We start from the raw sequence: 15,894 nt of genomic DNA on the forward strand, positions 1-15,894 counted from the left end.
AAATAATCACGATTATGTAAAATAATTTGTGATTAGACGATTATGTAATAATTGTGACAGCTGACTTCAGGCAGATTTACTGTATTGATGTCGGGTGTAAAGTAACTAAGTACATTTTACATTTATTCTGTAGTACTGTACTTTAATCAAGTAAAATTGTGAGGTATTTGTACTTTACAAGCTCACAATGCTCGCGATGGAATGCATTTTTCCAAAGGATTTACTATACATTTGAAAAGTGAAATGGGACAGAATGCATAATGAGTACTTTCTACTTTTAGTACTTTAAATGATCTATTTTGATGCCAATACTTTTGTACTTTTACTCAAGTAAATTTTGAATTCCGGACTTGTATTTCTATATCACGCACACACACACACACACACACACACACACACACACACACACACACACACACACACAGTCACAGTCACAGTCATCTCACTTTGGATTGATTTACACACCTTGCTTTGCATCAGTATCAGGCACCAGATATTCATTCTCCACCGTCTCAGTGGCCTGCTTGTCCCCTTTAGTTCTCTTGTGGACCATGGGGGTCACCTCAGCCCAGGGGACTGATTTGGATGGCTTCGAGGTGGGGGAGGGGCTTTCTGGTGCAGGTGGCAACTCTGTTAAATATACAAAAACATGATGGACACATTGCTGGGAATGAGGAGAATGTTCTAGCTCAGGTGTCTTCAACGTTTTCAGGCCAAGGAAGGACCCCTTAGTTGAGAGAGATATGAAGTAGGGAGGGACCCCCACTACCTGTTCATTTTAGCCAAAAATAGCAGATCTACAAGCTCACAACGCCTCGCACTGAGCTTGTAGATCTGCTATTTTTGGCTAAAGTTCTCAGAATATGGACGCTAGGGTTTAAGTGGTTAATATAAAAAAGGAGAGAAAAAAGGTTTCTAACTCTCAAGATTTGGAGGACCCCCTGTAGTAACTCTGGGGACCCCCTGTTGAAGACCCCTGTTCTAGCTGTTCCTCAGCTAGATCATTCATGGCCCGATGTCTGTGAGTGTGAATCAATGATTAGCTACATGCAGTAAGCAGTGTTGATTTCGTCGACTAAAACTATGACGAAAAATGTTTGTCGACTGTGTTTTTTTTCACTGACGAAAACTAAATAAAAACGAAATAAAAACTAAGCTGTGATGACTAAAACTAGGACAAAATATATTAACAATTTCGTCAACAAAATAAAAACTAGACTAAAACGTTAGGGAGGGACTAGTGCTGAAGAGAGTCATTTTATGTTTGGTTGCTCTCATGTGTTGTGTGCTGAAAATAGCAGATCTACAAGCTCACAACGCGTCGCGTGAGCTTGTAGATCGGCTATTTTCAGCATGCAACCAAGTGTAAAATCAGTCATTACGATTCCATCAAGCCCCGCCAAAATACATTTCAGTTGACTAAATCAAATGTAGATTTAGTCGCATAAAGTCTTATGATATTTAGTGGACTAAAATTATACTAAAACTAAAACTTTTCAGGTGACTAAATTATGACTAAAACTAAATGACATTTTATTCAAAAGACTATGACTAAAAACAACTCTGGCAGTAAGCCACAGTCAGAGAACATTAGAAGCGATCTGGGATGCTGGTACTGCAGTGCTCACCGATGCGTGTATCGTAGGGATGTGTTTTTATGTAGGGTGAAAGACGATGCTCCGTCTTCTCAATGAAGTATTTAACCACTGCACTCAAGGATGGTACGGTTATCTACAGAAGCACACAAACTGAAAGTGAGTAAATTAGGCAAACACAATACAGAAATTACCCCCCTCCCCACTGACTTAATGGATTACTTTGACATTGATCTAAATGTTTTCTAAAGGACACAAAGACAAATGTCTGAGTGTTAAGACGATTACACTTATCTGTTGTATTTATAGTATTATGAGTCATTCAACATAAGGGTGCCAACTAAATGGCAGGAATATAGTGGTATGTAGTTATTTCCTTGGGTAAAGTTGAATATGACTGTGAATGAATTACTTTAACTAGAACAGTAATTTCTCTTCCCTAACTTTTACAGTCAGTAACCAAAGGAATAACGTGTTTTAGTTATTACACATTCAGTTAATGTCACCTATGAAAGTTTAGTCTAATGGCTGAATGTACGGTATGTTCTGCAACGGCCATTGCACCAGTGAGACCTGTCCGTCTATTACAGTAATATGTACTTTGTCCTTAGTCCTGTGTGCAGTGTTAAATTGCTTAGGGTTAACGGTCATTGGACTACATTGTAACTCAATAAAGTGTTTGCTGATGAGGGGAAAACAAGCAAATGTGTGGAATGGGACTTACTGGTGTGTCCAGCTCAATGACAAAACCCTTGTCAACGTTGGTCAATTTATAGTTCTTCATGACATTCCCACTGAAACAAAATGAATGGGCTTTTAAGAATTGCAACAAAAGTGATAATGGCAAATGGCATAAGATTTCAAGTCAATGGATGGAGATGTGTGGCCTGAAAATATATCGGGACCCCCTTATGCCCATATATGGAGATCCCTTCAAACCAAGGCCCTAACTTGCCAAGGCCCTGCTTGGCTTTACTAAATAACATATGTTTTATGCCCATATATGGAGATCCCTGTCCCAATGTCATCAATATTAACTGGGAATGCCCATATATGGGCATGTTTTGACAACATTGTTGACTATAATGCAGGGGTCTCCATATATGGGTAACTGGTCCGATATACATCACTGGCCAAATGGCCAAGAATTGGCACGACCTCGCCCTTTAGGCCGAGGTCGCATGTCGCCCTGAGGCGTCTTATTAGTAAGTATTCATGCTAATTTCACTACTTTTGTGCGGCACTCTTGTGTGATGAAAAAAGGCATTCAAAACAAACTAATGTGAATACAAGGTTTATGCCCACATCATGCAGCGATATGAAAGGTAATGGGATTAAGGGTAGGGACAGACAGATATGCAGAGTCAGACCTGGGGCCGGCTTGTCTGAAAGTGAGGGCATAATGTTTGCCTTGAGCGGAGGGCCGGAGGATGATGCTGCCATTCTCTGGACACGCCTCCAACATCTGCTCCGCCTCCTGGCGAGTCACACTGTAGAAACACCTGCAGGGTGGATAGAGACGTTTTAACCCATTTAGGCCTAGAATTATTGAATGCTTTAACCAGTGGAAAAATGGCAGATATACAAGCGCTGCGAGCTTGTAGATCTGCTATTTTTGAAAAAAGTCGTGAAAATGTGTGCAAATCTTTGAATGTATGTATTTTTTCAAAGCAAACGTTTGTAACTCAAATTTTGCTTCTGGGTGGTCCCGGGAACTAGATATTTTGAGATGCGGGTCCGTGGCCAAATACATATAATTTTGGGGTTCCTTCACATGAAAAGGTTTGAGAACCACTGACATAGTAGTCTCTCAAGAGCAGACTAATTGAGCTCCAGTTGAGTGAAAAGGACCTTTTCTTTGACGATGGCTGGCCAGATTGCTGACATAGAAACATAGGTTTTTCAAAAAATCTTTGAAGGATTCAAAAGACACTTATAGAATCGGGTCAAAATTATAATTTTCAAGATTTTTCAAAAATAGCAGATCTACAAGCTCGCAGCGCGGCACTCGGTGCTGCGCTGTGAGCTTGTATATCTGCTATTTTTCAATAGTTAAAGCATAAAATAATGATACACAATAATGTGTACCCGTTCTTTAATGCATGTAAGGATGGAAGGACAAACGGTAAAATGATCACCAACACAGATGATTTAATGGTCGGAATCTGAGATGGAAAACCGGAGAGTGAAGGGGGAAAAAAGGTGAAGTTGTCGCCAAAAAAGGACCTCATACATTAGGCCAGGGGTTTTCAACACGGGGTCCAGGACCCCTAGGGGGTTCCTTAGAGTTACTACAGGGGTCCTCCAAATCTTTGTGTGATAGAAACTTTTTTCTCCTTTGTCGAGGGGAAAAAGAGCAAACTCAGTACAGAGTGAAAGATCAAGTTTATTAAGTATTGACGGTTCAAGTGGTTAAATATCTGAAAACACAAATTGACATGAATCCAAAAAACACTGATGATTAAACTATATGGAATCTCTGAAAAGGTTGTGGGGGTCCCTGCTTCATCTCTCTCTCGACTAAGGGGTCCTTGGCCTGAAAACGTTGAAGACCTGTGCATTAGGCTTAAGAAACATGTCAAAGAAAGGAGAGAGGGTGAAAAAGAAAGGGGAGAGGTTGAAGTCAAGATGGGAGAGGAGAGAAGGAACACTGGTTGAGCAGCAGATGTGAATACTCACGAAGGCATCCCAGAGTCTTGGGGTAAAGGCGCTGCGAGGCGTTGTGAGCTTGTAGATCGGCTATTTTCGGCAAAGAGGTTTTGTAGAGGGGAAAAAAGAGCAAACTCAGTACAGAGTGGAAGCAAGCCATTTACTATGAGAGGTAGTGGGTTGTTGGCTGATTTACCACTGTTTCAGGGTTGTGGCACGAGGTGAAGCCGAGTGCCGAACAACCCTGAAACAGTGGTAAATCAGCCAACAACCCACAACCCTCGAATCGTAAATTGCTTTTCTACCACTTCTACCATATAAATGATATAAAACACAGTTGTAACTTGCAAGGTTATTTAGTTATTCAACTGCAACACAACAGTTGGCGGGGTCCATGAGCCAACTCAAGGTTGTTGACTGATTTACCACTGTTTTAAGCCAATCAGAATCCAGTATCTGAACATGTGACCACAAAAAGTGGTAGAAGATCAAGTTTATTAAGTATTGACGGTTCAAGTGGTTAAATATCTGAAATATCTACTACCCAGAGTCTTGGGGTAAAGGAGCAGAGGCAGAAGTGGAAGGAGGGGACAGGAAAGAAGGACGTGGTGGAAGAGTTGGACGAGCGGGCAGAACGGCAAGCCTCTTTGTCTCTTCTATCAGAACCTCCTCCAGCTTCAGTATCTGACCTGGGAGCAGCTGTAGCTGGCTGGGAACCTCCTTCTGCAGGGCAGCAGAGAGATGAAGCGTTAGTTAGTTTATGCAGGACATGGGAGTCAAGTCGCTGCTCAGCTGTAGTCAGATGTCAGTCAGCTCTGTTCTCATACCTCATTAACATATCTGCTGCTGGTCATTATGTCACATGACTGCCATACTCCAACCAAAGCTCTCAATCAGTAGGGAAGGCTCCTTTAAATGGGGCTTGCTTTCTCTACCAATGCTTGGTTTCCGAAGCTTCGGAATCATTGCTGCTTGCTGCCTCCTCCACCCCAGCCTCCACCTTTGCACGATCAGTCTGGCTAAGCTTAAATACTTGTGATTGTCTTATTAAGTTACATGTCAATGTGGTTAAGCTCAAATACTGTGATTTTGACTAAGTTCATGTCAATGTTGTTAAGCTTGATACTGTGATTTTTACTATGTTACATGTCAAGGTTAAGCTCAAATACAGTGATTTTGACTAAGTTACATGTCAATGTATTGCTATTATTCTGCTATTGTATCCCTATGGGGGGTATTGCTTTGCATTCCCTGATTTTGCTTAGCATGCTCAGAAAAGCTTGCACAAAATTTCAGGGAGCATCTCTTATCGCGGAGCCCTTCAAACGGCAAGATTAACTGTATTCCATTTATGCTATAAATGGTAATCTGCTTGTGTATTCCATTTTGCAATAAATGGTTAAATGACTTGACGTGAATGTTCCTGACAAAATGTGTCATTATTGTTGTCACTGATGTCAACAACAATGCACAATGTCATCATCGTTATATTGACTTTGTATCTTCATCATAAACACTAATGGTTTTATGATCAAAACATTTTGTAGAATTATTAAACCATGAAATCCTTATCTGCAACTCTGACTGGATTCAGAAGTGTTCCTTATAGCTTCTGGTAAGTAGTTGTATCTACTTGCCATCATGTGGTTGTGAGTATTTTTACAATGACAAAATATGTATAATGTATGGGTGTAGAAGAGTAATTTTGCAATAGCATCTTGTGTTAAGCTGGAGTTAGCAGGTTTTCTGCCTCTGATGTTGCAGGGTACACATAAACAGGGGGTAAGTGCCCTTGTTTTGCATTTATATTTATGATTGTATAACAAGTCTGACAATTACATTACTTGTCGCCAAAAAACGAACTAACTAAACTACACTTACTTTAGCCACAGTCAAGATGTATCCCCTCCACTCCTCTGCTCTGTCAGGGTTTTCTATCTGGAAAAACACACAAGACACAAATTATTCAGGTGATGCTGTGTGGTGCTTGTTAAACTCATTTGAAGTGAAAGGTTAACAACAGGCACAAAGTAAAAAACAAGGAATTATTATAGTATCGCAAATCTGCCCTGTCCTCCTAAATCAGTGGTTCTCAACGTAAATTTTAGGGACTCTTTTGGTTACTATTATGGGGGTCTAAATTGACCCTTACAAGTCTGTAACTTTGACAGTGTACAAATGGAACCAAATGGACCCTGATGGGTCCATTTGGTTCCATTTGTACACTGTCAAAGTTAAGGGGAGACCTTCAAATTTCAAAGTTTGAGAACCACTGCCCTAAATGAAGATGCCCTGAGGAGTAGGTAGAGTTGAACATACCTTTAGCTGAACTTCCTCATTGCGCAGCGTCAGAGTGAAGATGACGGCTGTCTTCTGTTTATATGGCAACCCTACTGGCATGGACTTAAATGTCTGCAAGTCCAGCGTCTCTGCATACTGACAAAAAACATAAAGTGAAGATATTTTCAAAATGTACCACAAGTACATGTTACGTATTACTTTCTATTAAACTGCTAAATTATATCACAACATTGCCTTCTGTGTAAGTAATGCACTATATTACTTGTTCTATTGTCAAATGACAGTGTTTAATATTGAATTGAAGAGGGTAGGCTAAATGTAATAGAGAAAAATGCCACAATAATGTTATTGATATTAAAATGTTCTTTTATCATAAATCAGGATGAAACACAGGCAACTCAAAAGCTGCAGCACCCTCTACTGATGTACAGTAGGTAGGGTATTAATTGCGACCGTAGGTCGCTACTTACTGTAGAAACCACCACAAAGTGTAACTCCCTCCGTCTGTCTGTCACACCTCACACGTCACACTCTTGCCCTGCTCATATCTCCGCAACCGTTGCCCCGATCCATGCCAAATTTTGCACACACGTTCCTTGCCTGCCAAACTACAACCTCCAAGGACCCCCGGAGCTCCAGGGACCCCCATGTCCCTGGGGGACCCCCAGATGAAAAAAAAAATCCAAAATGTGCAAAAATGACCAAATGACCACCCCAACCGGCCTGCTCACTGGGAATTCCCGGGGACCACCAACTCCTGCTGCTCCACAACGGATGCAAAAGTGGTGGCGCCCCCAGTGGAGGACCCCCTACACTGCAGCTCACATAAAATGCCGTAACTCCGGCTAGGAGCGACCGGGACAGCCGGGGCCGGTACCTATTCGTCCGCCTTGCCGGCGCGGAGACCCCACCCCTCATTTCTCACATGGCCCTCTTCTAGCGCCACCATGAGGCCGATTCTTGCAAAACACATTTTTGGACACTGCTCCTACAATTTTTGCCCTAAAATCACGCACATCGGTACACAGTATGTCTCCACTCATCCCATCAACATGAATCTCTCCCATATAGCGCCACCTCCAGGCCGATTTTTAAAAACACATTTTTGGACACTGCTCCTACAGATTTTGCCCTAAAATCACGAAAATCACTACACAGTATGTCTACACTCATGTCATCAACATGGATCAGGAAGATTTTGGCAAAACACATTTTTGCCCTATTTGTGGAGATAAGTGACCTACGGTCGCTTATCTCCCGATTAGGGAGCCTTACTGGTAATAATCAAACTGCATGAATTATTAGAAGAACAGTAAAGTTTCTGAAGGTCGCATGACATAGTAATATCGTTACATAATTTGTCACTTATGTAATATATTGTGCATTGTTCTCAAAAGAAAAAAAATAATTTAGGTTATCTCTATCTATGGTAATCATCAGTACATGATAGCACTGATACATTGTCCACAAAAGGTTGCTATATATGTTGCATACGATAAGATTGTCAGTGTCTCTATTGAGCTACTATAACTTAAAGTGTTTCATGTCCTCAATTTGACCCACAGTACATATTAATAGTACCGGTACCCTTTTCCCTCCGTTGTTTTATCTCTCATTTCATACATGAATGCATTTCAATGATTCACAAGAGATGACTACATCCTTATTAACTTTATTACATTTTGAGTTCTGTCTCTGTGAAATATTAACATTTCTATCCTGTGTTGTGTGTATTCAGTAGAACTGGATAAAGAATGAATGAAAATCTTACTGTCACTTCAGTGTCGTTATTGTACAGAAAGATTGTGCAGCCACGGAGCTCTGCGTAATACTTCTTGAAGTCCTGAAAATCAGAGCCAAGGGTACAGAATTTACAGATTTGAGTTTAATGCAGCCAATTACCATCTTACTAAGATAGTTGACAGGCTGCAAAGTAAACACATTTTCTATTTGAAACATTGGTCCTCACCTTCTCTCCAATGAATTTCTTCAGCAAATGTCCAGAATAGTAGAGAGGTAGGGCCGTTATGGTTGCCCTTCTCTTGTGGACCATCCTTTGGGGCACAGACATTATCCAACACGGGGTCTGTTATGTTTAGTCCGGTCCGGTTGAGTTCAGGTCAGATCTCCTTTCTTCCACCTTGTCTTGGTTCAGTTTATTTCAATTTGCTCCATCCACAGGATGATCCAGTCTTTTTTTGCTCCTAATTCCACTTGTAGACCTATTTGGACTGTACCCTGAATATTTCACTGTGTTGAAACTCTACAAAGACCAATCTTCAAAAGCTCTCTGTGCAGCAGTGATCAGGTTGTAATCCTTGTCTTCCCCCTAACCTCTCCCTTCTGTCTCTTTGACTCTAGTCTGTACCCAACCTGTTGTGGCTGAGAATGAGGAAATGCTGTGGCTTACAGAGAGGGAAAGCACAAAGTTGGATATGAAGAATTTGAACTTTGCACCTGGGTGATATAAACATGCAATAAATGGTGAGTATATGTGCACTCAATCACACAGTAATCAGAATAACTTTATTGCAAAGGACTGCGAGGTTCAAACAAGGACCTTTCTTTCGAATCTACCGCACGGGCATGCCAAGTTGCCAACAAATAATCTTAACAAGTAATGCCAAAATCAACAAGGAGCAACAAGGAACTATTAGTGCAACATACACACGCACACGCACACGCACACACACACACACACACACACACACACACACACACACACACACGTATTTATTTGTGACTTTTGTAAATGTGAATTTGAAACATTTACTACTATAATTTGTAAATCTTTTGAGATTTCAAATTAATAGCCTACGTCATTTTTTACATTTATTTTCCTAGCCGCAAGCTTACTTGTAATGGCATTTAAAAACATGTGCTATAAAATTTGGATGAATAATGTATACTTACAGGTGCATTCATCATTAAATAGCATTTGTAAATCATCAATTCTGCGTGTCAATTGTAGAATCTGCATTTGTGAGTACACACACGCAACTCTTTTGGTGAGATTTTCTCTTTTTTGGAATGCTCCATGCATGCATGCACACCTGCAACTGATTACACCACTAAGACACCTAAGGGCGAAACGCAAGTAAAGGGTGAGGTCGCGCCATGTCTTGGCCATCTGGCCAGTGTGGCACAGAGTCACAGCTAGTGATGAAACAGTGATGTAGACACCACGGATCTCCATATATGGGCATAAATGGGACAGAGTCACAGTGATGTCACAGTAATGTGGACATCAGGGATCTCCATATATGGGCATAAAAGGGATTTGGTTCCCCTGGCATCCCAGGGATCTCCATATATGGGCATAAAAGGGATTTGTTCCCCTGGCACCACAGGGATCTCCATATATGGCAATAAAGGGGATTTGGTTCCCATGACATCCGTGATGTCAAACTGCTTTACATTGTTGTACAAACACCATGGATCGCCTCCAGCTGCTGCTGCCAGATAGCTCCCACACTTTGGAATGTTCTTCCACAGGTTTTGAGAGCTGCAGGCTCTGTTGACATTTTTAAGAACAACCTTAAAATGCTATTTGAACAAGCATTTGCAGATTTCACTTTCCTGTTTTTTTGTTGTTTTGCTGTCCTATTTAAGATCATTTGTATGTGCTTTTTGAGCGGTGGTCACACCGTCTCCTAGAGTGACTTTGTCCGTTACTATGTCCCTACGTTACTATGTCCCTACGTTACTATGTCCCTATGTTACTATGTCCCTATGTTACTATGCGTGTCCATAGCATCAGCTGCAATACCACTGGTGACCAATGGTAGGCCTGTACACACACAGATCACACACACACACACACACACACACACACACACACGCACACACACGCACACACACACACACACACACACACACACACACACACACACACACACACACACACACACACACACCCAACACACACACTCTCTCTCTCTCTCTCTCTCTCTCTCTCTCTCTCTCTCTCTTCTCTCTCACACACACACACACACACACACACGCACACGCACACGCACACACACACACACACACACACACACACACACACACACACAGGTAAAAACAAACCTAGCCCAGCCTTACCGTCCCCCTGGCCCCTGACCCTTCTTTGTAAATATCTAGCCTACTGTATATATATTTTTGCATCGTTATTTTTTTTTCTGACAATATCTACTACATGCATAGTACTGTGTTTTATCCGTCTGTCATTCAATGTTATACGAGATATGCCCATAAAGGTTTCCTGTGCAAATAAGCCATAAAGCTTACCAGGTTCTCCTTTTATTTGACCTTGTACCAGTGAACTGAACTGTCATGAAACTGTACCTTTTCCTATGCAAACCTCTTATAAAGTCTTCAATCAATCAATCAATCAATCAATACAGTCTTCAATCAATCAATCAGTCACATCCACCACTGATCATACTTCAAACATGTATTTGTTTTTTTCTGTTCTAAAATTCTAAACTGCTTTGAAAGAATGGTTCATTCACCGGCCAGGATGCTTCCACGCTGGTGTGTGTGTGTGTGTGTGTGTGTGTGTGTGTGTGTGTGTGTGTGTGTGTGTGTGTGTGTGTGTGTGTGTGTGTGTGTGCAGGGCTGCCAACTTTCAGGAAAACCTAAGAGTGAGATTTTTCTTTTTTTGCGAGGGGGGGGGGGGGGGATATGTTCAACAAATATTACAATAATTTAGGTTATTATTATAATTTTATCGACCCTTGGAGTCACTATTACACCAACCAGGTACAGTATTTTGCACTGGGTGGGTGTTATTTAATTATCCAAATCTAACCCTCAATAATGAATATGTAATTTTGAGGCAGAAACGTAGTTAATAGCCTATACTGTGGATCATTTTGGTGGGGGGTCTGGGGGTCCTCCCCCCGAAAAAAAAATAAAAGAGTAGATGGGTCAGTGACGTGACGCCCCAAAAAACATGTTTTTTAAAAAACTTTAAATAGCAGGCATAAAGATTATTTACTTTTGTTCTACTCACTCTCAACTTTATGGAAACACATTTTGTTTTTAGATATTTTATTGGAATCAGACTTTATTGAGCAGTTTGTTGTACTTGTGCCTAAAACCGTCATCTGGTGTGACATGACAATAATTGTTCATAAAATGAAAATGGAGTTCACCTTTCTTAAGTTACTCACTTTATCAAAGTCCTTTATCATAACTAACCTGTGATCCACTATAGTTTTGTGAAAATTAATTGAATCTGTATATTTTTTTCATAATCAACACTCTGTGTGAGGCCCATGTTGTCGATCTTTCAACATATTTTAATTTTATTCTGACAAAAACTTTCTTTAAAATTACACAAATATTTGTGACTCTTCCTGATACTATTTTCTATGTAAACCATACACATTTTTTCGGTTTCATCATTAATAAAGGTATGATTTCTCACTATTTGGAATGTCACACCAGATGACTTAGTGTCACACCAGATGACCATATCTTCATGTGTCAAAGCAAACTGTGTTTTAACCTACCTATTAGTGAGTACTGAACTTTACTGATTGATTAAACAATTACCCAGGAAAAACAGCAACAGTAAAATTGCTTTAACATTAAATAACATGGCCTTAATATTTCTGAACAGGATAGTATTGTTGGGCCTTAACATAGGATAACAAAGAATTGTAGTAGTAGATGGATGATGAGGATGTGCACAGGAATGCTACGCACACCTAAGTCTTCTGCCGGCCCACGGCAGAAGGATCTTAAAGAGACAATAAGGTGCATAGCCACACTGGGAGCCAAGGCAACATTTTATTAACACCAATTATTGGAAACAACTCAGCATTCAGGTGTATTACTTTTTTCCGAAGTCTCCTGAACTTGAACACAGCATTTTGAGTTGAACACATTTATTTACGAATCATGTCGTTACACCACATCTCCACTAGCTAAAGAGTGCTGGGTTGTGCAACTCCGAAAATAGCTGATCTACAAGCTCTCGCAGCACAATGCGTTGAGAGCTTGTAGATCAGCTATTTTCGCTATGTTTGTCTCGGGTCCTACCTTACCTCATTGTCCAGTCCAGTGAGTGAAAGTACAAAAGTATTAGATTAGATTAGAATAGACATTTAGACTGCATTGTACATCAGCCAGTCACATTTGGTGAGGGTATAGACATTTAGACTGTATTGTACATCAGCCAGTCACATTTGGTGAGGGTAGCAAACCGTTTGCCCTGTTGCGGTTCTGCTATGCCACAGACAACTTCCTGCTCTTTGTAGAAAATGCAGTCTCGCCCCTTTGGCCAGACAAAACCATTTTTCATTTTTCCAAGTTTATTCATGCAGTTTATCTCTAGCCCCTCCTTATTAATGGTAACAATCTGCCCCACATATGGCTTTCCCTCATATTTGATTATGACAAACTGTCCTTGTGTGTATTCATCTGAGGAGGTGTCTGAATCCTCAGCTTGGGCCTCTCCAATAGATGCACTTGTGTCCAGCACCTGAGTAGAAGACCTTCAGGAGGAGACATTTAAATGTAATTTATTTGTCAGGTAGATTGTTTTTAGTAGTAAAATGTAATTACTAGCAAGTCCTCAAGTTTGCCAAGTATGTTATACTCACTGAGCTCCGGAAGCTGTTTTGGGCCTGCAGCTGACCTGGGAAGGGGGCAGTTCCGCAGATGGGCCACCACTTAGTTAAGGAAGAAAAGGAATGAATGGATGACATAAGTTACTTTATTGTCATTAAACAGGTACAATTACAGGTATCATAAAATTGGCAAAGAGAATGATTTAGTTATACTTACTCATCACTTGTCTTGTCACCTGGCACCTCAGCCCTGGAGACTTGGTCGAACTGTAATTTCCGTGGGTTGTGACAGGTGCAGATCTGAGGAAACTGGCAGAAACAACTCAGGTCTCTGTAAACTATCTTTCCCGGGAAGATAGAAAGAACCTGGTGCGTAGTGCTGATGCCAGTCACTGGACGCACTGATGGAGGGACCATTTCATCCATGTTGGATATCTTCTCTTCTTCGATCCACATGACAGTGACTTTTTCAGAGGACTTCTGTAAATACTCACACAGATCCCTCGGTGTTTGTAGGTCACTGCCTCCGAGGACATACATGTCTGCCTTACGCTTCAGCACCCCTCCCACACCATCAGGTGCGCCCTTTCCATGGGAACGCTCTGAAAAGTTCCAGGTGACCCTCTTGAATCCCCATGTATAAGGAATGCTGCTCATGAGGAAGCAGTTTGTGCGATTCCGGTACTGGGTTGCTGGCCCATCACTGAGGACATGCAGGGTGTCAATTGCATTGTCTTGTTTTCCTCGGAAATCATCAATAACTGGCTTGATGTGTGCCCACACAGCACGCTCATCATGGCGTAAGGACTGTGAAATGGTGGCATAGCACTGGGAGCCACTGACAGGCAACTCCGGTATGCACTGTTGCCTGCTGCCTATTGCCACCAAAATGAAACGCCTGAATCTCTGTGTTTAGTTTACATGCATAGTTCTCATTGATTCATTCGCCCTTCCTCCATATCCATTCATTCATCACTATACAGTATGTTTGTGTATTTTGGAAATAATAAAATCACATTTTCTGTACCACCCATTTTCTGTTGTCAAGTGTCTTATATTAACTGCTTATAACGGATAGTTATTATAAAGTGTTACCACAATATAAGGTTTAGGTTTCTGTGAAGGGGTTTCTGCTCTGTCTGATGAATTTGCTGTATCACCGAATGAAGCTAAATTAAATTATGTAAAAATGTTTAAAACGTTGTTTTAAACATGTTAAAATGTTTTAAATGGACAAAAGAAACATGGGACTTGTTATTTATTGTTATGTCTGTAGGAAAATACAGTATATATCATCTGGTGTGACAATCAAGTCATCTGGCGTGACAAGCAGATATGTCACACCAGATGACGAAGTGTCACACCAGATGACGTTTTCTGCATTTAGGACTACCTTGAGGCTACCAGGTACACATTAGCATGCTAACAACATGCTAGCTATAACAAAACAACCTAGATTTACATGTAATTATGACCAAAGTTTCAAATAACTTTTGCTTTATTAATGAAAAAGGTGTCACACCAGATGACATCCAGAAGTGCCACACTTGTCAAAGTTTCAACAAGATGGCATTTCATGAAAATGTTAAAATCATAACTCACCTCAGACACCTGTCTTGCAGTTGTGCTGGGAGTGCTGAATAGCCTTACAGAAGAAGGACCTCTCTAGCCCAGTAGGTGTCCAAATTATTGCCTGTTTAATTTTTCCAAACTAGTGTCACACCAGATGATTTTGGTTTGGGGGACAAAATCTTTTTGATCAGAAATGACTGAAAACATTATGCTTGGACTTTGAAAAGATATAGGCTCACAAATAGACATTTTTTTTGCCTAAATTCATTTTTAAATGAATTTTAGCAATTCTTTTTCTTAGTTTTATTCAAGTTCCCACTTTGAGAAACAAGGTCGGGACAGTCACACCAGATGACATTTACCATGTTTGGTTGAAGATTCTGAAGAAATGAGGAATGAAATGTTTTAATCTTGAGTAAGTTCACATAAAGCTTAATGTCCTGCACAATATTCAGAAGGTTTTTGACAAATATATTTTTTATTTAAACATGTTTGACACCGAGGACAGCGAAAACGCTACGTCACGTCACCCACCCAGATGTTATTTCCTGTATTCTGTTGCATTTTACAGGGAGTTTGATACTTTTATCTGGCTTTACTAGGATGAGAAAATTATGGATAAATGTTTACATTAAGCTGCAAGTAACACGTCTTTTGCTTGAAGATCTGTTCTTTTTGCACGCGCATCCATCCAAAAGTCCCTCCTCATTTAAACTGCCTGCTAGTAAGCAATGGGACCTGTTGAATTAATGTTGTAGTATCCTCCTGTCGCCTGTCGATCTTACTGTAGAGAATGATGCGTTCCTCACACCAGACGCTCACGCACACACAGCGACGCATCTAATCATTACTTCAGAATCAGATACAGTATTTTAAGCCCTTTTTTGTTGCTCAAATCGCGGCCGAAGTGGATGTCTCAGTGACACTTGAGTTGACGCAGTTTTCCACTTTGTGACGGCTGGTGATGACGGCGTGAGAAATACGATGTGTGGCGTGAGAGCGTGAGAAGAGGGTCATTTGCGTGAGTCTCACGCTCATTGCGTGAGTGTTGGCAGTGTGTGTGTGTGTGTGTGTGGTCCATCCACGCGTGCGATTCTGATTTACGAGTTCCAATCTGGATTCAGAAAATCTCATTCCACTGACACATGCCTTCTGTATTTGACTGACCAAATCAAACGCGAAGCGGATGACGGCAAATATAGCGGCATGGTCAT

At 40.9% G+C, this 15,894-nt stretch overlaps 1 protein-coding gene across 1 annotated transcript; it reads right to left on the reverse strand.

Annotated features, from left to right (window-relative positions):
* Positions 1–457: 457 nt before the first annotated feature.
* Positions 458–8,616, reverse strand: LOC308302570 (signal-transducing adaptor protein 1-like; the record flags this gene model as incomplete). The annotated part of the gene is made up of 9 exons (XM_080746827.1): positions 458–630; positions 1,629–1,731; positions 2,320–2,389; positions 2,966–3,097; positions 4,789–4,967; positions 6,126–6,182; positions 6,564–6,680; positions 8,317–8,388; positions 8,515–8,616. The coding sequence occupies 9 exons, from the start codon at positions 8,614–8,616 to the stop codon at positions 458–460; spliced, it is 1,005 nt and encodes a 334-aa protein (XP_080602953.1).
* Positions 8,617–15,894: the final 7,278 nt, after the last annotated feature.

Source organism: Nannobrachium achirus, assembly GCF_963921795.1.
Source record: "Nannobrachium achirus genome assembly, chromosome: 17".
Classification (NCBI taxonomy): Eukaryota; Metazoa; Chordata; class Actinopteri; order Myctophiformes; family Myctophidae; genus Nannobrachium; species Nannobrachium achirus.